The sequence below is a fragment of the Mobula birostris genome, chromosome 2, assembly GCF_030028105.1.
Source record: "Mobula birostris isolate sMobBir1 chromosome 2, sMobBir1.hap1, whole genome shotgun sequence".
NCBI classification, from domain to species: domain Eukaryota; kingdom Metazoa; phylum Chordata; class Chondrichthyes; order Myliobatiformes; family Myliobatidae; genus Mobula; species Mobula birostris.
This window is the reverse complement of record NC_092371.1, coordinates 121,534,145-121,559,984: the sequence shown is the minus strand read 5'-3', so window position 1 is coordinate 121,559,984 and position 25,840 is coordinate 121,534,145. Positions and strand designations below refer to the sequence as shown.

At 44.0% G+C, this 25,840-nt stretch overlaps 1 protein-coding gene across 1 annotated transcript in view; it reads left to right on the top strand.

The window, feature by feature from the left end:
• Nucleotides 1-18,897, top strand: part of plb1 (phospholipase B1) — a 109,719-nt gene extending 90,822 nt beyond the window's left edge. Inside the window, exons 32-38 of the mRNA XM_072277630.1 lie at nt 2,979-3,044; nt 6,271-6,365; nt 8,963-9,044; nt 11,263-11,367; nt 14,615-14,710; nt 16,331-16,405; nt 18,671-18,897. Coding sequence (XP_072133731.1) covers nt 2,979-3,044; nt 6,271-6,365; nt 8,963-9,044; nt 11,263-11,367; nt 14,615-14,710; nt 16,331-16,405; nt 18,671-18,886 — 735 coding nt within the window. The 3' untranslated portion in view covers nt 18,887-18,897. The remainder of the gene's footprint in view (nt 1-2,978; nt 3,045-6,270; nt 6,366-8,962; nt 9,045-11,262; nt 11,368-14,614; nt 14,711-16,330; nt 16,406-18,670) is intronic.
• Nucleotides 18,898-25,840: the final 6,943 nt, after the last annotated feature.

The window sequence follows — 25,840 nt, the reverse complement described above, 5'->3', positions numbered from 1 at the left end:
TCCACCATTTCCAGACACTAATCAGGCTATGTGTGGAATTACTCCCCCTCTGATTTTTTGAGGATGTAACTTGTAGAGTGGATAGGGGAGAACCAGTGGATGTGGTATATTTGGATTTTCAAAAGGCTTTTGACAAGGTCGCACACAGGAGATTAGTGTGCAAACTTAAAGCACACGGTATTGGGGGTAAGGTATTGATGTGGATAGAGATATTGGTTGGTAGACAGGAAGCAAAGAGTGGGAATAAACGGGACCTTTTCAGAATGGCAGGCAGTGACTAGTGGGGTACCGCAAGGCTCAGTGCTGGGACCCCAGTTGTTTACAATATATGTTAATGACTTGGTTGAGGGAATTAAATGCAGCATCTCCAAGTTTGTGGATGACACGAAGCTGGGCGGCAGTGTTAGCCGTGAGGAGGATGCTAAGAGGATGCAGGGTGACTTGGATAGGTTAGGTGAGTGGGCAAATTCATGGCAGATGCAATTTAATGTGGATAAATGTGAAGTTACCAATTTGGTGGCAAAAATAGGAAAACAGATTATTATCTGAATGGTGGCCGATTAGGAAAAGGGGAGGTGCAACGAGACCTGGGTGTTATTATACACCAGTCATTGAAAGTGGGCATGCAGGTACAGCAGGCGGTGAAAAAGGCGAATGGTATGCTGGCTTTTATAGCAAGAGGATTCGAGTACAGGAGCAGAGAGGTACTACTGCAGTTGTACAAGGCCTTGGTGAGACCACACCTGGAGTACTGTGTGCAGTTTTGGTCCCCTAATCTGAGGAAAGACATCCTTGCCATAGAGGGAGTACAAAGAAGGTTCACCAGATTGATTCCTGGGATGGCAGGACTTTCATATGATGAAAGACTAGATCGACTAGGCTTATACTCATTGGAATTTAGAAGATTGAGGGGGGATCTGATTGAAACGTATAAAATCCTAAAGGGATTGGACAGGCTAGATGCAGGAAGATTGTTCCCGATGTTGGGGAAGTCCAGAATGAGATGTCACAGTTTGAGGATAAAGGGGAAGCCTTTTAGGACCGAGATTAGGAAAAACTTCTTCACACAGAGAGTGGTGAATCTGTGGAATTCTCTGCCACAGGAAACAGTTGAGGTCAGTTCATTGGCTATATTTAAGAGGGAGTTAGATATGGCCCTTGTGGCTAAAGGAATCGGGGGTATGGAGGGAAGGCTGGTACAGGGTTCTGAGTTGGATGATCAGCCATGATCATACTGAATGGTGGTGCAGGCTCGAAGGGCCGAATGGCCTACTCCTGCACCTATTTTCTATGTTTCTATGTTTCTCTCCTCTAAGCTTTGACCTCTCACCTATACCTCCATCCTCATGGACACCCCTCCTCCACCCCCATGGGGAAATGATCAGAAATTTGGATTCCAATCCTGCTCCGCTCAGTGAGTGAGGGTCTGAGGTCTAGGTTAAGGTCCAGTACGCAGTGTGTCCCGTGCTAAACCTCCTCCAGTGCCTCGCAAAATGATTGGTCATGATCATAGACTTAGAATAATAACTTTGCACCACACGGAATCAAGTCCTTCAGCCCAACGTCCATGCCAACCAGCTTGTCTACTTGAACTAGTCCATTTTGCCCATATTGGAACCCTACCCTCCAAACCTTTTCTCTCCTCGAATCAGTCTAAATGTTCCTTATCATTTATAATTGTATCCACCTCAATCACTTCCTCTGGCAATTTGTTCCGTATACCCACCAGCCTCTGGTGTGGAAAAACTTGCCCACCTGGTCCACTGTTAGGTTTACCCATGTCACCTTAAATCTGTGTCCTCTAGTTGTAGACTTCCTACCTCAGAGGAAGATTGACACCATTCACCCTATCTACAACCTTCATTACTTTGTAAACTTCTGTATGGTCGCCCTCAACTGGGACTTTCTTTTCAGGGGTGTAGAAGTTAATAATAATAGGCATCCGTTAATCTCATGAGACCATGGATTTGCGCCTTGGAAGGTTTCCAGGGTGCAGGCCTGGGCAAGGTTGTATGGAAGACCGGCAGTTCCCCATGCTGCAAGTCTCCCCTCTCCACGCCACTGATGTTATCCAAGGGAAGGGCACTAGGGCCAATACAGCTTGGCACCGGGGTCGTCGCAGAGCAATGTGTGGTTAAGTGCCTTGCTCAGGGACACACACTCTGCCTCAGCCAAGGCTCGAACTAGTGACCTTCAGATCAGTAGACCGACGCCTTAACCACTTGGCCATGCGCCAAGTGTAGAAGTTAGAAATACAAATTTAAATAGCACATCATCTGAAATGAAACATTACTTTGAGTGATAACAGCCACAAGATCCACAAAACTTGTGGATTTTGTTAAAAACCCACCTGGGTCCAGAAATTCCAACAAATCTGCCTAGCACCTCATTCAAGGGAAGTATGTTCTTCCTTACGTATGGAACACAGACTCACCCAGATGTGGCCTTATGTAGTTGTACTGCGTAACTTGCACTGCAATCCAACGCATTGCTCGAAAATCACAGAAGGGAATACAGATGGAGAGAGTGTAAGAAAGTTACCTAAAGCCAGAGGGCATATATTTAGGGTAAAGGATAGGAGGGTTAAAGGGCATTTGTGGAAAACCTTTTAAACCCAAAGGGTGATCAGCATCTGGAGCCACTGCCTTGGCAAACATCAAGTACACAAGGTGCTAATCACATCTACTAGCGCTTGACCCAAAGCTTTCAATATCTTGATGATTGAAGGGCTCATCAATGTGTTCTAATGTTGGAGAGTACTTACCTCCACCACTCATTCACATCCCACGTTGCAAAATCCAGCCACCCTTTTAATGAGAGAGTTCTTTCTGAGATCTCCTCTTCACCTCCTCTCTCTTACTCTAATCCTAGCCCTCTATAACCAGACACCTCTGTAAAGGGGAAAAAGTTTCATACTTTCTACCCCCCACATACTTTTTATAGCCCGACTCCTAATGCCTATCATTCTTTGTTCCCAGGAGATGTATTCTGCGGATAATTACGTGAAACATATTCAAGAGGCACTGGATACACTGCAGAAAAAGGTAAATTGGTCTGAATGAGTCATGAATCTGAATAAGTACCTTGAGTAGATGTACCCCCGTTATCTATAAGTACTGGCAGAGAGCACAACACATACAATTGGATGTTCTGACAAATTAACAGCACAGGATGTCATTGCAGTGCATGCAGCAAACATTATGAAGTCTGCAGTTGACAATTCTTCTGATCTGATCCAGATGATTGTATGCATCCCTCAAATTACCCCCAATTTGAGCTCAGCACTGCCAGTGGTTAACAAATCTTCTCCCAGTTTACAGAAATACCATCTGAATGATGCGAGATGTTTTTAAACTGCTGCTTCACACCTCCACTCAAGCTGAGTGGGTAGCTTTGAGTGACCCCGCACACTTGAGAATGATTCATGGCCAAATTAGGCAGGGCCGGGCTTTTCCCTGCCTGATTCTCAGCGCTTGCAACTGCACAGGGGAGCTGCAAACTGAAGATGAATCTGCAAGTCCTTGCTTTTGCCCCCGAGCAGTCATCATGATTTTGATCATATTGGTGACTTTACCAGCCGCGCGATATCAAAAATAAAACATAGCAAGTTCTGTTTAAAAGAGAAGCATCTTATTTTTTCAGTTGGTCTGAATATGAAGAAGACAATACATTCGCTGTGCTTACGGACCAGATAATGGCTAACTCCCAGTGCACTGCATCTAACATTTTTTTCATTTCAATAATGTATTTTTTAGACTTTATATTAATTAAAACATGGGTGCTGTTTCCATTCTAAGGCCAAAAGACAGGAAAGCGTGTTGTTTAGCAGCTTAAATGCAGTTTATTTGTATAGGTATCCCCATGTTATGTATTACGACATTAACGTAAGAAGCTGTGGTGTGACATAGTGAATTGATCCAGAGTAATGTTCTAATCTCATCACTGCCAATGAGGAACTTAAATTCAAAAACGTTTTTTTTTTCCAAAGAGAAGCTAGTCTTAGTGAATGTTAACTACAAAACTACTGGATTGTTCAAAAAATTCAGCTGTTTCAACAATGATCTCCAGGGGTTGTGGGGTGCGGGGGAATCGGCTATCCTTATCCATGTGGGAACTGGTGATTTTCCAATCCATAGGTTCTTTTGGGAGTCAAAGAATGAGTAAAAACTGGTTTCTTCACGGTAGTTTATTTTAAACTTTAAGCAAAGAACAGATACAGATCATACGAAACTAAAGAGAAGAAACCTAAGGCAAAGAAAAATACAAGATAGTGATATTTGCGGAGTCTGGCATTTTCATACTGAGCTAAGACAAATTCCTAAGATAAGCAAAGAGCCAATTAAAAGATGCACAGTCACGGCACGTGTGTCATGTGCTAACATTTAGCCAATGGAAAATAAAAATGTGATAAACTGTTATGTAACTGCTATACCACTTTGCCACCAATAGGTGGAGACAAAAACACAAGATATAGTGAAAAATGCAAGTCAAAAATGTTAGTAAGCTACAGTTGCTAAATAATAGTCATAGTAGTCATAGTCATACTTTATTGATCCTGGGGGAAATTGGTTTTCATTACAGTTGCACCATAAATAATAAATAGTAATCAAACCATAAATAGTTAAATAGTAATATGTAAATTATGCCAGGAAATAAGTCCAGGACCAGCCTATCGGCTCAGGGTGTCTGATCCTCCAAGGGAGGAGTTGAAAAGTTTGATGGCCACAGGCAGGAATGACTGCATCTGTGCTGCATCTCGGTGGAATGAGTCTCTGGCTGAATGTACTCCTGTGCCCACCCAGTACATTATGTAGTGGATGGGAGACATTGACCAAGATGGCATGCAACTTGGACAGCATCCTCTTTTTCAGACACCACTGTCAGAGAGTTCAGTTCCATCCCCACAACATCACTGGCCTTACCAATGAACTTGTTGATTCTGTTGGTGTCTGCTACCCTCAGCCTGCTGCCCCAGCACACAACTGCAAACATGATAGCACTGGCCACCACAGACTCGAAGAACATCCTCAGCATCTTCCGGCAGATGTTAAAGGACCTCAGTCTCCTCAGGAAATAGAGACGGCTCTGACCCTTCTTGTAGACAGCCTCAGTGTTCTTTGACCAGTCCAGTTTATTGTCAACTCGTATTCCTAGGTATCCTTAGGTAATAAATAAATCATTAATTCAGGTAATACCTTATTAAAACCTGTTCAAAAGGACTGATAATTGTTAAGATTAATGTAAAACACACTGGATTACTTGATATTGTAGGCTGAGTAAACAGCTTACGTGCGCTTCTTCATGCACTCCAGGCTGAGCACTCCACTTGGGTGACATAGTGGTGTAGCTCTTAGAGCCACTGCCTCAGGGTCAGGGATCTGGGTTTGACCCAGACCTCAGGAGCAGTCTGTGGAGCTTGCATGCTCACCAGCCAGCCTATGTTTCCTCCAATCGCAAGTGCTGCAGACTGCCCAGCGTAGATTCAGGACACTTACAGAGACAGGTGCATTAAAAGGGCCCGAAGGATCACTGGGGACCCGAGTCACCCCAACCACAAACTGTTCCAGCTGCTACCATCTGAGAAACAGTACCACAGCATAAAAGCCAAGACCAACAGGCTCCAGGACAGCTTCTTCCACAGGGGCCATCAGTCTGATTAATTCATGCTGACACAACTGTATTTCTATGTTATATTGACTATCCTGTTGTACATAATATTTATTACAAATTACTATAAATTGCACATCACACATTTAGACGGAAATGTAACATAAAGGTTTTTACTCCTTGTGTATGTGAAGGATGTAAGAAATGAAGTCAATTCAATTCAATTCAACATCCCAAAGACATGTGAGTTTGTGGGTTAATTACTCACCGTAATAAGTCCCCAGTGCTTAGTGTAGGGTAAGTGGGTGATGGTCAGTACGGACGGTGGGTTGAAGGGTCGTTTCTGTACTCTGTCTCTCTATGACTCCATGAACGGCCGTCCCCATTCTAAAGCTGACAACCAGCATGATTCCGCCCGCTCTCCGCTAAGCATGCCTGCACTCCACCGTTGGAGTAAGGAGCACCAGTGACTCTTCTGTTGAACGTACATCTGAAGGTAAATACAAATCAGTCCAACCTCTAAGGCCAGGCCAGCTCCTCCAACACCAGCAGCCTGGCCTAACACAGAGTTAACTGTGGCGGCCAGGGCCTGAGATCGTGCAACAACCAATCTAATCCCCAGAGTCTAATTCCCTCCTGAGATCTGACTCCTCTTTGTAATAGGTGCCAAGAGCTTTTGTAAATGTTATGCAATTACTCGAAATGAAGGGGATTCGAAGGATTAAGAAGAACACAATCGGCTGTGCATTACTTCAGAAGTAAGTGGCCTTACCCATTGTAAGGGAAAACAGGATGATCGTCAACTGGCTGAGGGCAAAATTACATGGCCGCCCGCGTAATAGACAGGAAGTGTGCAAGCAGAGGGTGGGCTGTACTTTGGGGAGGCACCCGCCTCACCGCTCCTGGGACGCAGGCTGAATACTGACCTGTATGGAGTTTGCATTTTCTCTCTATGACCACACGGGTTTCCTCCAGGTAATTCATTTTACCCCCACATTCCAATGGTATGCAGATGGATAGATTCATTGGCTGCTTTGAATTGGTCCCAGTGTTTAGGTGAGTGGTAGAACATGGGAGAGTCATGAAGTCATAGAAAAGTACAGCACAGAAACAGGCCCTTTGGCCTACTTAGTCCACACTGAAGCCATTTAAACTGCCTGCTCCCATTGACCTGCACCAGGACCACAGCCCTCCATACCCCTGCCAACCATGTACCTATCCAAACTTCTCCTAAAAGTTGAAATCGAGCTCGCATGCACCACTTGTGCTGGCAGCTGGTTCCACACTCTCGCAACTCCCTGAGAGAAGAAGTTTCCCCTCATGTTCGCCTTGAACTTTTCACCTTTCATCCGTAACCCATGACCTCTGGTTGTAGACCCTCCCAGCCTCAGTGGAAAAAGCCTGCTTGTGTTTGCCCTATCTATACCCCTTATTGGAAGAGCTGATTGGAATATGGAGAGTTAAAATGGGATTAGTGTAAATGGATGGTTAGTGGTTAGCACAGTGTTGATGGGCTGAAGGGCATTTTACCATGCTGTATGACTTAATATCACCCATTTTAAAACATGACCTCAATCTAGGGACATTGCCTCAAGATTCAGGGGAGAAAATTTAGGATGGAGATGAGGAGAAACTGTTTTTCCCAGAGAGTGGTGAATCTGTGGAATTCTCTGCCCAGCGAAGCAGTTGAGGCTTCCTCACTAAATATATTTAAGATACAGTTGGATAGGTTTTTACATAGTAGGGGAATTAAGGGTTACGGGGAAAAGGCAGGTAGATGGAGCTGAGTTTACGGACAGATCAGCCATGATCTTATTGAATGGCAGGGCAGGCTCGATGGGCCGGATGGCCTACTCCTGCTCCTATTTCTTATGTTCGTATGTATAGATATCTGTTCTTTCCAAAGATTATCTGGTTTTTAGCATGCTGTTAAGGCTTTATATGTTTACCCAAACAGATTGAAATAAAGAGGAAAATAAGATTTGCTTTTATTTAGCATCTTTCACATTGCAAACCATTTTGCAGCCAGTGGAGTTCTTACAAGGTAGCTCTTGCAGGGTGGGGGCTATCAATTTGCATTCATCCAGTTCCCACAAACATCAACGTGATATTGAGATGAGAGGGGGATATGAGGGGTACGTTCTTTGCTCAGAGTGGCAGATGTCTGGAGTGCATTGCCTGATATGGTGGTAGAGGCAAATATATTGGAGGCTTTTAAGAGACGTTTAGATAGGCACGTGAATGTCAGGAAGGTAGAGGGACTTGGACATTGTGTAGGTAGGAGGGACTAGAGTTTAGGTGTTTTTGATTTGCTTTGTAAGCTGGTTAGCCACAACATTGTGGCCCAAAGGGCTTACTTCTTTACTGTACTGTTTTATGGTCTATGATAATTTAGTGAAGGATAATTAAAAGAGTTATTCATTTATTAAAGGATAAATATTGTTAAGGTCAGCAGGAAGAACTCTCCTGTCCTTCTTAGAAAGAGAGCCATGTGAACATAGGTGGGACCTCAATTTAATATTGCATCTCAAAGGTGACATTGCCAACAGTGCAGCACTCCCTCAGAGCCATGAATGAATGCCAGATGAGATATTTGTAGTGCTTAGGTTACTGAAACTGAATGCAAACCTCTAACATTCTGGCAGAGGCAAGAAGACTACCAACTGAGCCATGTAGGGAGTAAATGTTTGTCAGCAGTGCTGTAAGTGGCTCTTCATCTTAAAGCTAAAAATACTGCAGGTTCTGGAGATATGAAGTAAAAACAGAAAATGCTGTACAGATGAGGCGGCATCTGATGTTCCCAAGCTGTTGAGTTGTTCCTGCATTCCTGTCTTCAATTGCTGACTATTTGTGCTGCTCTGCACAGACGTGGAATGGCAGGAAGGGCAGGGAGAGGCAATGAAGACAAGTTGGTGGAGGAGAGGAATGAGTCAGGAAGGAGGGGAAGTTCAGCAAAACAGAAAGCAGCATATACTGTAACTGCGCAAGGAAGGTGAAGGAAAGGGAGCAAATAAGATAAAAGGCAGATAAGGCAAAGACAAACAGGGTGTCAAGGATGCAGAATGGGAATTGAAAAGAAATCAGTTGATTTTGTACAAGGCCTTTTCCTTGCAAAGAAACCTCATTTATTGCTTTCTGTAGCATTGTTGACCAGTTGCCATGGTTACTCATTGTATTCTGAGCATTCACCATTTGGCTCATTAATTAAGTCATCTTCAGAGTTCATACATTGAGCATCATTCCACTGAGTTGGAAATTATGGATCTTTAATGTCTCAATCTATTGAAAATGGGATGTATTATTTTAACACCTTTCTTGTTTGCCACTCATGAAGTGTTTGTGTTATTTTACGCAGGAACATCTGTCCCTGCTTTCTGAAGCTGAGAGACAATTCTCCTGAACTGAGTGAAATGTTCATAGTTAACAGGGAGTATCAGGTACAAACTTGAACTATAAGGTTTAAACTTGTAAAGTAAGTACCTCTCTCTTTAATCAATGTTTCCTGTAACAAATAAATTCACAAGGTAGCTATTGATGCATTTTTCTCACACTTCTTCCCCTTGGAGCCTGGATAATTACTCATTACTTTTTTGATGTTAGTTTTAATCACCAACATCCTTTCTCATTCAAATAGTTCCTGGAGTTTAACATCCCATCGCTATGGGTCTAGGCAGCTATTTCCAAATACCTGTTGTGATGAAACAAAATTGCATGAAGCAAGTTCCTCTATTGTGCTAGCCGAAGTGTGGAGCTTGGTAAAGATAGATCCAAGGAATAAATATTTCCTTGCGTTTAAACAAACTGAAGTGGTCAATTAGTGGCCTAGTGGATTCAAGCACATTTCTATAACTCTCATGGACTGCTGAAATAATGTCTGATGTTGGGAAATGAGGTGGGACCCAGCTGGTTTGGGGTGGGGCGGGGGAGGTAGAGAGATTGCATCTTTATTTATCAGAGCTAAATCTGCATTAGATGCCCACAGCTACCTTGAACATACCTCCTCCCATCTTGTCTCACATAGGATGCCGGTCCCTTTCTCTCCATTTCCACAGCATTGGAAGCTTTGCGCTCTCAAACTTCTCACGTGTCTTCCTTCCATCAGGAAAAATGGCTTCCACTTTGCTGTAGTTGATGGACCCCTCTCATGCCTTTCTTCCGTTTCCTAAATGTCAGACCCCAGGAGTTCTTCCAGTCATCACCTCATTAGCCTCCACATACAATACATTATTCTCTGCCACAGGGATCCCGCCACCAGTCATATCTTCCTCTCTCCCTTGCTTTCTTCTTTCTGCAGGAACCACTCCCTCTGAGGCTCCCTGGTATGTTAGCCCTTCCCAACTAACACTCTCCTTCCCCTGGAACTTTCCCCTTAAACCACAGGAGATGAAACAGTCATCCCTACACCTCCCCCACCCCACCCCCCCGCATCACTGTCCAGGAACCACAAAATTCTTCCAGCTGAAAGCAGAGATTCACGTGCACCTCCTCCAGCCGGGTCTGTTATGTTCACTTCACGTAACATGACTTCTTCTTTGGCAAGAACACGTGTAGACCAGGTGACCATGTAAAAGAATACCTGCACACTATCTGGAACAGCCTCCTTGAGCTTCTAATTGGCTATGCTCACAACTCCCCTCCCCATTCCCACACCTACCTATTTGTCCTCAGCCATGATGAGGCCAGATACAACCATGTATTCCACTTGGGTAGCTTACGGTCCAAAAGCATGAATATAGAAGTTTCCAATTCCAGTAACCCACTCCTCCAGTGATCCCTTCCTGTTTTTACCCAAAATCTCTCTCCAACATTTTCTGTGTGTTACTCTGGATTTCCAGCATCTGCTAAATCTCCTGTGTTCATGATTTGTCTCTCTCCCTTTGTTTTCATTTTTTAGCTCCCCCACCCGCCATTTTCTAGACTTATCACCTTCACTTACCTGATTCCAGCAGCCCATCACCCACATAACTATTGACTAGGTATCTTCTCCCTTGTTCACCTTTTCCATTACCTCCCCCCCCCCAACCATCATCCTCCCTTATTTGGTTCCACCTATTGCCTACCCATCCTGTCTCCATCTTTCCTCTTCCCCTCTCCCTCCTGGCTCCATCTGTGTTGGTTTTGTCTCTCTTTTATTATCTTGTCACCTATTATCTCCCGATCTGTCCACACTCTACTCCCTCCTCTCCCAGGTGGCTCAGTTATCATCCCAACCCTGCCCCCTTTAGTTCCTTGCCACCTACCAGCCCTCCCTCTCACTTCCGTACACTTGCTATCTTTCCTCTACACTCTCAGCCCTGATGCAATGTCTCGACCCATCCCTTTCCCTCCACAGATATTGCTCAGCTTGCTGGATTCTTCCAGCAGAGTTTTTTTCCCCGTTTTGCTCTGTATTTGCTCTTGCATTCACCAGCCATCATTAAGCTCCATCAGTCAATGGTGGTGAGTACAACTGGTTCCTAAGAGTCTCACAGGCTTACGTGTGGCAACAGGCACAATTCCCAACAGGTACCAGAAGCACAGTGCTCTGTGCTAAGAACAGTAAATGCTGGAAACATGCAGTTCACCAGGCAGCATCTGTGGAGAGAGAAACAGCATTGAAGTGTTTCCAGTGACCCTTCTTTGCTAATTAATATGCTATTATTTTCTTTTATTCAGACCAAACTGACTGCATTGATTGACAGTGGAAAATACGACACAACTGAAGACTTCACGGTTGTGTTGCAACCTTATTTCGCAAATACTATCATTCCATTGAACATCGTAAGTCATTTTGTTATGAAATCTGGGCTGCGAGATGTAAATTCATTGTGATGGTAATAACTTAGTGGTGAAGAACTAACAATAGACCCAATTCAAGTGAAATTGACTTTATTGTCACTTGCACAAGTACGGTGAGGTACAGTACAATGAAAAACTTGCTTGCAACAACATCACAGGCATGTAGGCTCAGACAACACACAGAATATAATAGACAATAGACAATAGGTGCGGGCGTAGGCCATTTGGCCCTCCGTGCCAGCACCGCCATTCACTGTGATCATGGCTGATCATCCACTATCAGTATCCAGTTCCTGCCTTATCCCCATAACCTTTGATTCCGCTATCTTTAAGAGCTCTATCCATCTCTTTTTTGAAAGCATCCAGAGACTTGGCCTCCACAGCCTTCTGGGGCAGAGCACTGCATATATCCACCACTCTCTGGGTGAAAAAGTTTTTCCTCAACTCCTTTCTAAATGGCCTACCCCTAATTCTTAAACTGTGGTCTCTGGTTCTGGATTCACCCATCAGCGGGAACATGCTTCCTGCCTCCAGCGTGTCCAATCCCTTAATAATCTTATATGTTTCAATAGGATCCCCTCTCAGCCTTCTAAATTCCAGTGTATACAAGCCCAGTCGCTCCAATCTTTCGACATATGACAGTCCTGCCATCCCAGGAATTAACCTTGTGAACCTACGCTGCACTCTCTCAATAGCAAGAATGTCCTTCCTCAAATTTGGAGACCAAAACTGCACACAGTACTCCAGGTGTGGTCTCACCAGGGCCCTGTACAACTGCAGAAGGACCTCTTTGCTCTTATACTCAATTCCCCCTGTTATGAAGGCCAGCATGCCATTAGCTTTATTCACTGCCTGCTGTACTTGCATGCTTGCTTTCAGTGACTGATGTACAAGAACACCTAGATCTCATTGTACTTCCCCTTTTCCTAACTTGACACCATTCAGATAGTAATCTGCCTTCCTGTTCTTACCACCAAAGTGGATAACCTCACATTTATCCACATTAAACTGCACCTGCCCACTCACCCTTAGAGAAGATAATGAAGAAAAGTGGAAAACAAGATACTAGTGCAAAAGGATACATCTAGACAAGTCTGTGGTAGTTCAAAGTAAATTTTATTATCAAAGTACAGATATGTCACCATGTACAACCTTGAGATCCATTTTCTGCTTGGTATACTCATCAATTCTACGGAATAGTAACCATAACAGGATTGGTGAAAGATCCTGGCACTGATGATCTTTGGCGACTTTCTGTGGACTGCAGTCTGTAGTACTCGAGAGGTAGGATTAGAGTTGTACTGCTCGGTTCAAGAACCTGATTGTCATAGGAAAGTAGCTGGTCCTGAACGTGGTGGGGTGGGACTTCAGGTTTCTGTACCTTCAGCCTGACGGTAGCAGTGAAAAGAGGGCATGACCCAGGCTGGGTGGATACCTTTTTGACGGAGCACCTCATGTATAAACCTTTCTTACCCTGACTGCACTATGTGCTTTATTTGTTTTTAAGAGTTTTTGAGATGACCTGAGCTGTTGAAAGTGCTATGGAAATACAAAACTTCTTTTCTTTTAGTGTACATCCAACTGTGTGCATCAAACCCAATCCAATGGACAAAAAACAGTTTAATTTCTGAGAGGATGAGGTCTCTGGCAATAAATAGAACAGAACTTCCACCCAACATTCACACTAATATTGGGAAATTACTCAGACCTTCCTGCAGAAAATCTAAAGGGTTCGTATACATCCATAATGACACTTCTAATAGCCATTGCGTCTAGCTGAGAAAGTAATTCATTGTCAGATCCATTGTGTGAACATACCCAGCAATTTGTGCTGTGACATTCCCTTCATCCTCTGAGCCAAAGCTCTAGAAGCCAGGCTCCTGGTGGAGGGGACTTCATTGGAACAAACTGCAACATGTTGGGCCGGAAGACAATGAATTTGGGATCATGGGCATCTGCAAAGAGGGGTCTGCTGCTTAATATGATGTTTCTTTGTACCAGACTGGACAGGGAAGATAACAGCTTGTTTTCCATCCATCTGCAGACTAGGTAGATGTCCAATTATCAGATGTTTTATAGAAACACATCAAACTGAAGTCATACTGAATGCCTATGGCCCTGTCCATAAGACTGCTGTGCAACTTCACCAGGAGCCAATAGCTCTGGAAGTTAGCTGGGATTTGGATACATACAGTCCTGTTCTTGGTACTGTTGTTTTTTTTTGGTCTGAGGCATGAGGAAGTGCAGGGCAGAGACTGAGGCTCCATCCATTCTCAAAGCATCCTATCCATCATCAGCCAGTCCTACTTGAGCAGAAAATGGAGAAGCATACTGAGAGGATTCATTTTTTAGAAGAACAAAAATTAGGCAGAAAATAGAAAGTACAATGTGCCACTCCAATTACAGGCTCTGTATTACAATTACATATTTCTTACCCCAATATTTTAGAATCATAAATTTGTAGGACACAGAAACAGGCCCTTTGGCCCATCATGTCCATGCTAAGTTTCCCCCATCTACACTAATCTCACTTGCCTGCACTAAATTCATATCATCTAATACCTTGTCCATTAAGTTTCCATCCAAATGTCTCTAAAAGGTCCTCATTGTACCTGTTTCTACCACCTCCTCTGGCACCAGTTCCAGACATCAATCACTCCCAGGATAGAAAAAAAATCTTACCCCTCAGATCTTCTCAAACTCCTTCCTCTCACTTTGACTCTTGTTTTTGATACCATGGATATCATGGGAAAAAAAAGACTTTGGCAATCTGCCCTACCTATGCCTCTCATGATCTTATATACTTCTATCAGGTCACTCCTCGACCTCTATCGCTCTGAGTTTATCCAATCTCTTCTAACTTCCTCCAAAGCAGACAATGTTTCATTTCACTTGTTTATGTACCTGTTGTGGGCCGGTTCCATATCTGCCGATGGGGATTAAGACCACTTTTGGTATATTTAAAGCAGACGTCAATAGATTTGTGAATAGTCAGGCCATGAAGGGATACGGGAAGAAGGCAGGAGATTGGGGCTGAGAGAGAATTCATCAGCCATGATGAAATGGTGGCATAAACTCGATGGGCCCAATAGCCTCATTCTGTTCCTCTGTCTTATGGTCCTATATCTCAAATATCCATCGATTATGTCTCAGCCTATGAGATGACATCTGTATTATAATGTTATTTTATTTAACAATATAACTTATTCATCTGTTCCTTCCTTTGCAGATGGGCCTGCCGGACCTGAGCTTCTTTTCAGTAGATTGCTTCCATTTAAGTGAACGAGGACAAGCCGAGGTGGCCATTGGTTTATGGAACAACATGGTACTGCTTCATCCTCAATTAGAAATTAGAACATAAAACACAAAGCAATAGGCCCTTCTGTCTACTAAGTCTGGGTCAATCATGATTGCTGCACATTATCTTTATCCCAGACATCTCACCATTTGATAAACTTCTACAAGATTGCCCCTCAGTCTTGGGATTAAATTTCTAGGTACACATATTTTCCAAGGCTCCAGAGAAATAATTTAAGTGTGTTCAACCTCTCCTTATCCAAGCAGCTTCCTGAACCTCTCCATGTCCTTCCTGCACCGGAGAGAATATCTCATTAACTCAACAACTCCAGCAATTGGGAATTTGATTTTTGGACTGGATGATCAGATTTAATATTTCAAACTCACTATCCAAACTTAGAGTAAATTTGTGTCTGTCCCAACCAAGCTCAGTTGCTTATGTGCTAATTTACACCAGCTCTACCAACCATTGCATATTTTGTCTCCGATCAAAACTGTCTTTCAGTTAACCAATATCTCACTTTCAGAATTATCAACCATTCCTTGCCCTTGCCCCTCGGTAACCTCTATGCTCCTTTCACTCTGACCCCTTGAACATCCCTGAATTTAACCACTCTCACTTTGGCCCAATGTTCTGGAATATCCTCCCCAAATCTCTCCTTCTCTCCTCATCCCTTTCCTTCTTTTAAGCATTTCCTTGAAGCTCTTTTGTGCATGATTACTGAGACCTGGAGCTTTCAAGATTAAATTCCTGCTACACGTGTTTTCCAATACTTCCCTAGGCCATAAGTAGGAGTGATCATATTCTGTACCAATGAAGCCAATGTCCAAGCAATGAACTTTTGTCCAGCAGATTTTTGTCAAGTAGATACTTGGAGTAAAAGCAGATAACTAGGATGGAGGTGAAAATGGGTCATAACCATGTCTGAAGGATTAAAATCTTCAATGCAGTGGTACTCTAGCCTGGTCACAATACTCCACCAGTACTCAAGTCAAAAAAGGCACCTGCTCATTGATAAATCTCACCTGTCCTCTCACCACACATTGCTTTCTGTTGAATTTGTAGGAAGCAAAATACTACAGTTGCTGATAATCTAAAATTAAAGTTCGTAGAATCTGAAATGCATGGGTGAATGCCAGTCAGAAAGCACCTCTGGAGAGAGAAACCAAGTTAACCTTCAACATGATGGAAGGACTCTCCTTCTCTCCCTTTCCACAAATGTATCCTGACCTGCTTAGTTTTTCCAGTGTTATGTATTTTTATTTTCTGTTGAACTCTCATCCCAAAATGTGGGTGGGAATAGGGAGGGTGTATGGGGAGGGGGGTGGAGGAAGTGTAATATGGTGTATCCATTCTCCCAACCCACCATCAGAATATTCAAAAGCTCCCCAAATGAGGCCATAAAATCAAGTTGCCTTACTCCACAGATTTGTTGATAGTTCCCACTCTATCTCTGATCCCAGAATGTGACAGCCTTTGGCAAATGAACAAGTCTGGTGGGTTTTGGAGCACATATAGAAATTTAATCATTGTGCCTCTGTGCTCCCCCTTCCCTTTTAAATGATTCTCAGTGAGACCCATGGAGATAGTTATCATACAGGTAATTATATTTAATATTTGGGCTTTATTCCCTTTACCCTCCTGCAGCTGGAACCAGTTGGACACAAGCAAAATTACAACAATTTCACCTATGACAGAAGCAAGCTGAAGTGTCCAAGCTCTGTAAGTAAAAGTGTCTTTATATGGTGGTCTATTATATTTTACTGGCAAAGTTCTCTTTGTTGTGCTGTTTAGGAATCATGTTAATCAGTTATTATCAAATATTTGAACTCTATACAAACAGATATTCAATAGTTCTAATGCTACTGTAATTATTAAGAATATCACATTTGTAAAGGGCAGGCCTGCTTCCTACGCAAGCAGGCCACAGTTGAGGTATATAGATATCTTTGCTTTAGTGTCAGAATCAGAATCAGGTTTAATATCATCGACATAGAGTAGTGAAACTTGTTGATTTTGCTGCAGCAGCACAATGAAATACAATCGATAATGCTGCCTGTGACCACTTGGTGAGTTACAGTAAATACAGTAAATCCTGAAACATTGGGTGTGTGACTTCAGACTCATGTACCCCCTCCTAATGGGAGCAATGAGCAGAGGGCGTGTCTTGAGTGATGGGCGTCCTTAATGATTGGTGGTGCCTTCTTGATGAGCCACTCCTTGATGTCTTGGACACTATGACGGCTGGTGCCCATGATGGAGCTAACGAAGTTCACGATATTCTGCTGCTGCTTTCGATCCTCTGCAGTAGCTCCTCCATACCAGACGGTAACGTAGCCATTTAGAATGCTCTCCACAGTACCACTGTGCAAATTTGTAGAGACATACCAAACCTTCTCAAACTCCTAATGAAATATTGCCACCGTCTTGCCTTCTTTGTAACTGTAAAGATCCTCAGAGATATTGACACTCAGGGACTTGAAATTGCTCACTCTTCCCACTTCTGATTGTTCTGTGAGGACTGGCGTGTGTTCCCTCGACTTACCCATTCTGAAGTCCACAATCGGTACTTGGGTCTTACTGACGTTGAGTGCAAGGTTATTGCTGTGACACCACTCATCTAGCTGATATATGAGCTCCTGTATGCCCTCTCGTCACCATCTAAAACTCTGCCAGCAATATTTGCGTCATCAGCAAATTCATAGATGGCATTTGAGCTGTGCCTACCCACACAGTCATGGGTATAGAGAGAGAGTAGAGTAGTAGGCTAAGCATACATCCTTGAGGTGCTTAATGAGTTAATATCACAACGAAACCAGTTATTGCCTACAGCAGGAAGTGGATAATTTTCTGACTAACAGACCCCAATCAGTTAAGTTAGACAACCTGTCCTCCTCCACTCTCACCCTGAACACCGGTGTGCCTCAAGGCTGTGTGCTGAGCCCTCTTCTGTACTCCCTTTTCACCTATGTCTGTGTTCCTGTACATGGTTCTAACTCCATAATCAAGTTCGCAGATGACACCACAGTGGTTGGTCTGATCAGAGGGGATGACAAGACGGCCTACAGGGACGAGGTCCAGCACCTGGCTGCGTGGTGTGCCAACAACAATCTGGCCCTTAACACCCAGAAGACCAAGGAGATCATTGTGGACATCAGGCATGCCAGGAGTCACACTCACGTCCCCATTTACATCAACAGAACTGTAGTGGAGCGTGTATCAAGCTTCAGATTCCTTGGTGTCCACATTTCCGAGGATTTCACCTGGTCCCTGGACTCCTCCATCCTGATCAAAAAGGCGCAACAGTGCCTTTATTCCCTGCGGAGCATGAAGAAAGCTCACCTCTGTCCCAGGATACTGACCGACTTTTACCACTGTACCATTGAGAGCATACTCACCAACTGCATCTCAGTGTGGTATGGCAATTGTCCCATATCAGACCGCAAAGCACTTCAACGTGTGGCGAAAACTGCCCAGCTGATTATCGACACTCAATTGCCTACCATTGAGAACATCTACCATAAATGCTGCCTGGATAGGGCGAAAAGCATTATCAGGGATGCATCTCACCCTAACCATGGACTTTTTACTCTCCTCCCATCCAGGAGCCTCCATTCCCGCACCAGCAGGCACAGGAAGAGCTTCTTCCCTAAGGCTGTGACACTGCTGAACCTCTCATCACAGCGCTAAGCAGTATTGCATCTGTATTGTACTATCTCAGTACATTTATATTTGTGTGCTGTAGCACTTTTTTTATTCACAGTTACTTTGTAAATAACACTATTCTTTGCATTTCTGGTCAGATGCTAAGTGCATTTCATTGGCTTTGTATCTGTACTCGGCACAATGACAATAAAGTTGAATCTAATCTAATCTAATCTAATCTAATAATACAAATTGCAAATGTCTGAAATCAAATCCATTGCAGAGATAAAAGTAATGTTATGTAACTACCACAAACAGACTTTTTAATATGATTTCTTCTAGGGCTCACCTTACTTGTTCACACGAAGAAACAGTGCTGTGGAACCAGAGGTCACACCTGGAAGTGGGGCGGAGCAGAAAATTTGGGTGCCTATACTCATAGCCTTGGCAGGAGTGATCATAGGGGCAGCAGTTGTCCTGATCATGGCAAAGCTGAGATCCTCGAAAAGCAAAAGGCATAATGAGAAACCGATGGAGCTGTATGGAATTAAACTATAAGACATGGATTATTGAGAGTTGCTGTGATTCTATTTCATTGGCTCGTTTCAGGTTCAAATTTTCATTTATTATCAAAGTATACAACTCTGAACTACTTCTTCTCCAGATAGCCACAGAATCAAGAAAGAAAAGAACAGCAGCACAGTCATCCCCCAAAATCCCTCCTTCCCGCACAAAAAAGTGAACAAAAATGGAACAGGCACATTGATCCCCAAATCCCTCTCCACGCACACGAAAAAATTGAGAGAGATTGGGTGAGAAACACAGAATATAAAAAATCTGAAAAAAGAAGTCTACAGTCCAAGTCCATATCCAAAACACAGAAAACCTGGGTAATATTCTTTGGGCACAGCGGCAGGCCTTTCCCTCTCCAGTAGCAGAGCAATCCCAACAACGATCAAAAGGCAGTCACCCCTCTCCTGCAGCAGAGCGATCCCTCCAGTGACCAAAAAGCAGGCAGCCAACGCTCAACTTCCACATTTCTCTCAATGTTTTAATCTCTCTTGTCACTCTAATCAGCAAACAACGGAAGCTTTAATTGGCAAAATGGAGTCGTATAGCAGCTCGTGCTCCATCCCACAGACTTCCCGCCATGAGTTTTGCGCACATTGGCTCTGCCTCCCAGAATCCTCTTGGAGATTGCAGAACGCTGGAACACTCAGACAAACTCCAAACTCCAAATCAGGGGCACCAACAGTTTCAGAATCATATTCAGGATGAAAAACAAATGTAAGAGACATAAAAGAAGTGAAATATATGGTTTTGTGATCTATCCAGAAGATGCTGACTGAAGGAGCGTTGTACTCAGGCGCCATCTTGAAAAGAAGTACACATTAGTACAACAAAAACTTGAGGTCTCCAATTTCTCTCTGTTGCAGTGTACTCCAGGAATCTGCTTTTGTTTACTGTCACTATTAAAACCCTTGTGTGTATACCCACCTGAGCAATTGTTTTTTCCATCTCAATTGGCCATGTTGGGAAAATGGCCTGGGCACTTCCTTAGCAGGCCAGGCAATATTTCAGGCCAAGACCCTTCATCAGCACTGGGGAAATAAAGATGAGGTTAGAGTTACTTTCTTTGTAACTTCCACCATCTCCTCAACTGCCACAATGAAGCCACACTCAGGTAAGAGGAACAACACCTTATCTTTTGTGTGGGTAGACTCCAACCTGACGGCATGAACATCAATTTCTCAAACTTCCAGTAATTGCCCACCCCCTCCCATTCCCATTCCCCTCTCTCACCTCATCTCCTTACCTGCCCATCACCTCCCTCTGGTGCTCCTCCCCTTTCCCTTTCTCCCATGGTCGTCTACTTTCTCCTTTCATATTCCTTTTCTTCAGCCCTTTATCTCTTTCACCTATCAGCTTCTCAGCCCTTTACTTCACCCCTCCCCCTCTCCCGGATTCAGTGATCACCTACTGCCTTGTACTTCTTCCTCACCTCCCCCCAGCTTTTTGCTCTAGCTTCTCATCTTTTTTTCAAGTCCTGATAAAGGGTCTTGGCCGATTCACTCTTTACCTGGCCTGCTGAGTTCCACCAGCATTTTATGTGTGCTATCTGAATTTCCAGCATCGGCAGATTTTCTTATCTTTGGGCATTTGCTTAGCAGTTTAGTATTTGCCTGGTGTCAGACACACATCTAACAATGTCACCCAATGCACACTGACCATTCTTGTCTTTACCAACAGAGGTGGATTGTTGAAGGTGCAACTTATAACAGTAAAACAAGGAACAAACTTGCATCAAGAGACAGGCTCTTCATTAGGGGGAATCAAGACATTGCCAACAACCTCTTACAATTAATTTCTCTGTTCTCCAGCTTTGTCTGCAGTCAACACAGACAATAATCACAGTATCACCATATTATGCTGTGATCCCTGGTCCCCCTCACTAACAAAAGCAGAAATTCTGGAAAAACACAGCCAGCCAAGCATTACATGCAGAAAGGGAAAGCAGTCAATGTTTCAATTCAGGGACCCTCCATCAGAACCTAAAATCATTAAAACGGGTTCCTCTATGCACAGATGATTCCTGACTGGCTAAGTTCTTCCAGAAATCATGTTTGTGCTTCCGGTTCCAGCATCTGCAGTTGTGTTTGTCGCTCATACCTTGCAGTACCTTAGGTTGCCAGCACAGCACATGGATTGATTGGGCTCATCCACCAACTTGGGGCACCCACATAGACAGTGGAGTCCACTTCCCATGCATATTCCGTTGCCTCCACGGTGACCTTTCCTTCCGCTGAGCTGTACCTCACCTCTTCGCTCCCTGGTGGTCAATGACAAGTAATTATCACACATGCATGCATCTCATAAGAGATATATTAGTAATAGTAATATTATATATTACTGTTTAACTATTTATGGTTTTGTTACTATTTATTATTTATGGTGCAACTGTAACGAAAACCAGTTTCCCCCGGGATCAATAAAGTATGACTATGACTAAGACTATGACTAGGAATGGCATAGATAGAAGTCTGTGCATGATTCACACTGAAAACCATCCAAATTAATTTTTAACTGGATTTTTTTTGCCAAGTTCCATTTTTTTCCTATTTTGTGGGTCACCCAATTCAATGTTAGCATTACACACACAATCCATTTAGTGACGCAAACAAGACTGAACAATTTCTAGGCAATTACTTTTCTGTATTCTATTACTAAGTTTGTCCTCTTTGAATTCCTAATGTACTGTCAGAAGGTTTGGATATGGCCTAAGTGTGCAGAAAGAGACACTGATGCAGGTTGACAGCTCACCAACTTTAGTAAGAACTGTTGCAGAATTTAAAGGAAAAGAAAAACAATAAACACTATATAATGTATGGATTTATTACTTTTAGTGCAAAGACTCCCCTTAGCACTAAATATTGATGGATAATTTACGCTTGACCATTGACTTGTTGTTCTCTCTGCAAAATGACTATACACGTTAACTTCTTGGAGTGCACGCCTATATTTATTTGATATGTAGTGGTACAGGCACAACAAATTGGCGACGAGTACAGACCTGGAAGTCAGCGAATATCACCAACTGCTCTGACAGTTACGAGATGGCGAATGCACTGGAAGGGAGGGAGACAGAGAGAGGAAAGAGTGAACTGAACCAGTACTGAGAAAGCAGTCACCGATGCTAGAAAAGGGCGCGTGAGTTAACGTGCACAGTATGTGGCAAGAGAACTAGCAAAGCTAGAGTAAAAATAACGTGATGATGGCCTTAGTCGGGTAAACTGACGAATTTGACAATGCTAACGAGAAGGGGATTGGTAAACACAAAGGCATGAAGGCCAGAATGGAACTGGATGGAACAGTGCCTTACACACTACAGCGGATGCTGAACTTCAGAGCTGGGGGGCATCTGGCATTCTCTGCACGGCTGAGTGGAGCAATTGGTTATGCCCATTTTCCCGGTGATCAAGAAAAGGAAGGCAGGAGCAGTTTGCATATGTGAGGATTTCAAAGTGAGCATCAAGCCTGTGCTGTGTACTGTGCAATATCCCCTGCCACAGATACAAGACATTTTTGCTCCTTCAGCAGGTGGGAAGAGGTTTTCAGAGACTGACTTGTCACAAGTCTCTCTGTAAATGGAGATTGAGGAGTCAAGCAGGAAGTTCCTCACAATCAACACTCAAGAACTGTTCCAGAATAATGGTCTCGCCATTGGCGTCACATCAGCTGCAGCCATTTGGCAAAGAGCAACAGAACAAGTGCTCCAGGTACACAAAGTTACCGTGATGACATCATCGTGACTGGCAAGAATGATGAAGAACAACTCCAGAACCTTGGTAAAGTGATTACCAGGCTGAGTAAGTCTGTGATTCGCAGCTTTTAGGAACCTATTGTTCTTTTAAATTAAATCTTCAATTTACAATCTGATTTGAGGATTGGTGGTTGAGAAGTCATTTGCTAAATGTAAATGTGCTAAACCCAAAAATCACTCTAACAGTTCCTCCTCTTGGCCCTCCTGGACAAAAATCAATTTGTACCAGGAAAGGCCAACTTTAAGGAGAATCTATTCAAACAGGACAGCAAAACTGCACTGCCTCGGAATCTACCCCCCCGCCCCAATTATTGTACGTGCATCTACATCTACCCTATCATCCCTAATCGCTACCTAGAAAATGCTAAGCAGAGAGATTGTTTAAGAAATTTGATCAACACTCTTTAGAAATGCAGCTTTGTTCGTATGCCTGTTTGGCTCTTCTCCTGCTGGCCAATTGCAGCTTAATCACCTTTCTGGTCTTCACTCCTTTATCCTCTGGTAGCGAAAACTCGCTCTTTCCGGGGGCACCAGCAAGGTAAGTGCATTAGGCTCACAGGCCCTCTCATCCATGTACAGGAAGGGGTTGAGTGGTCTCTATTTGAATGACTGCAAGGACCTCTCCCCAGTGGCACCCCCTTCTGAACTGTCCAGTCGATCGCTGGCCCGACTGCTGAAAGTGCCCAGCTCATTTACGTGTACTCTCCATTCCAGCTGGGAGAGACTGCCTTCAGATGCCGTGTACAATCTTTCTCCGGCTGCCATGCCATTGAAGTTGTGGAACCTGTTGTCTCTGCTTTAAATTAAATCCCTCCTCATCTATTTTCTCCAATATCTTTTCTATTCTGTTCAACTAATCATCTACCTTCAGCAACCAGCCTTCGTTACAGAGTATCGTCACCATCATTCTTTAACATGCTATTCGTGGGTTTCTCTCATGCTCTCGGTGTCTCTGCCTTCGCATATCCTGTGGGTGTGTTTCCATCAACTGTGGTCAGCTCTGGTGGTTGGCTGGTGCTCATCTCTTGGGTTCTCTGTAATTACATGGTTATTTGGTGCACTTGATCGCCCGCTCTGTCTATGGGAGCAACAAGGAGAGTTGTACAGTTTCAGTGTTTCCGCTGGCTGCCTCACTGAGACTGCACACAGACTTGAGTGTCACTTGTTAAAAGTACCATCTGTGGCCCTATCCATCTGGGAGCAAACCTTGCCCCTTCAGGCAGCATCCTCACCATGACTTGGTCGCCCGGCTGTGGGAGGACTATCTCCTTTTCCTCTGGGAGGACTATCTCCTTTCCCTCCGGCTCTTTCTCTCTCTCTGATTAGCAATGTGTTGCTGTTGTTTTGCTCGGTCCTTCAACACTTTAAGTTGGTTGCAATAGTCTTTCACATACTGTGTCATTCTTTCTCTGGAAGCCCCAGGCTCACCACAACCGGTAATTACCTCATCAGGGAGTTGCATTTCTCGACCCACCAATAAATCGTAGGGGCTGAGACCCAGTGTGCGGTTTGGGGTCACTTGCAATCTCATCAGGATTCCTGGTAATACATCAACCCATCTCTTTCCATCTCAGCTAGAGCTTTGGCTAAAGCATTCTTGATTGTTCTGTTTCTTCCTTTCAACCATTCCTGAACTCTGAGGGTGGTTGGGTACGTGGAACCATTGTCGAATCCCAAACAGTTGTCACATTTCCTTCATCACTTTCCCTGCGAAGTGTGCTCCCTGATCCGAGTCCACCTCGACTGAGGGTCCTCACCTTGGGAGGCTTACCTGAACTAGAATCCATGCAGCGGTGCAGTCCCTTGTTGGGAAAGCCTCTACCCACCCAGTGAAGTGATCCATAATTACTTGACGGTAGCTCTCCCCCCTGATTTTGGGTAGCGGCCCCGAGAAGTCCATCTGGATGTTTTCCCAGGGTCCCCTCGGCCGCGGCTGGTTTGCCTGCTGTAGCTTTATGGCCTTACTGGTGTTATGCTGTGTGCAAATGATACAAAGGCAGGCAGAATTTCTCAACATCCCTGCCCATCCCCCTGACCACCACCAATCCTGCTGGAGGGTTGTGATCATGCTGTGCCTTCCCTGATACATCACCCCATGATATAACTTCAGTAGTATCTGCCTAATACATGGTGGTACCAATACAACTCCTCCTTCCCCATGGGTCCAGCTCCCACCTAGCCCCCCCTTTACTCCCTTTCTCCGCCATTCCTCCTTCTCTGCTGCCTCCACCTCTTCATATAATTTTATCAAACTGGCGTCAGTAGTTTCTTCCTGCACACTTGCAATTTCAATTGCCTCTTGTTCCTCTGCTGCCCCCTTTGCCCTGATGTCTGCCCACTCATTTCCTTTCTGCTCCCTCCTCTCCCCTTTCTGGTGAGCTTTTACTTTAGTTACTGCCACCTCTGCTGGCGGACTCATTACTTCCAGCAGTTCTTGTATGAGGTGCCCGTGGTGAATACCTGCACGTGCTGAGGTTACAAATCCTCGCCGTGCCCATGTTATCAGATAATCATGCACCAACCTGAAGGCATACCTGCTGTCTATATATATATATATTTGCTCGTCTGCCTTTACTGTAATGCAGTGCCCCTATCAGGGCCACCAGTTCCATCACCTGGGTTGATCAACCCCCAGGCAGTGCTCCTGAACCTAATTCTTCACCTGTTTTTTAGTTTATGAAGACACGTAGTCCTCTTTTATTGTCATTTAGTAATGCATGCGTTAAGAAATGATACAATATTTCCTCCAATGTGATATCACAAAACACAGGACAGACCAAGACTGAAAAAACAGACAAAACCACATAATTATAACATATAGTTACAACAGTGCAACAGTACCATAACTTGATGAAGAAGTCCATAAAGTTCAAAGTCTCTCAAATGTCCCACATCTCACGCAGACGGGAGAAGGAAGAAAACCTCTCCCTGCCATGCCAACTACAATCCGACTCTGAGTCATCCGAAAACTTCGAGCTCTGATCAGCTCTCCGACACCGAGTACTGAGCGCCATCTCTGTCCGAACGATTCGACCTCCTTCTCGGTCGCCAAAAGCAGTCAAAGCCAGGGATTTTGAGGCCTACCCTCCGAAAGATTCCCGACCACGCAGTAATGACAGCGCAGCAAACAAGCGTTTCAGAAATTTCTCCAGATGTTCCTCTGTGCTTTTACATCCATTCTCCATCAAATC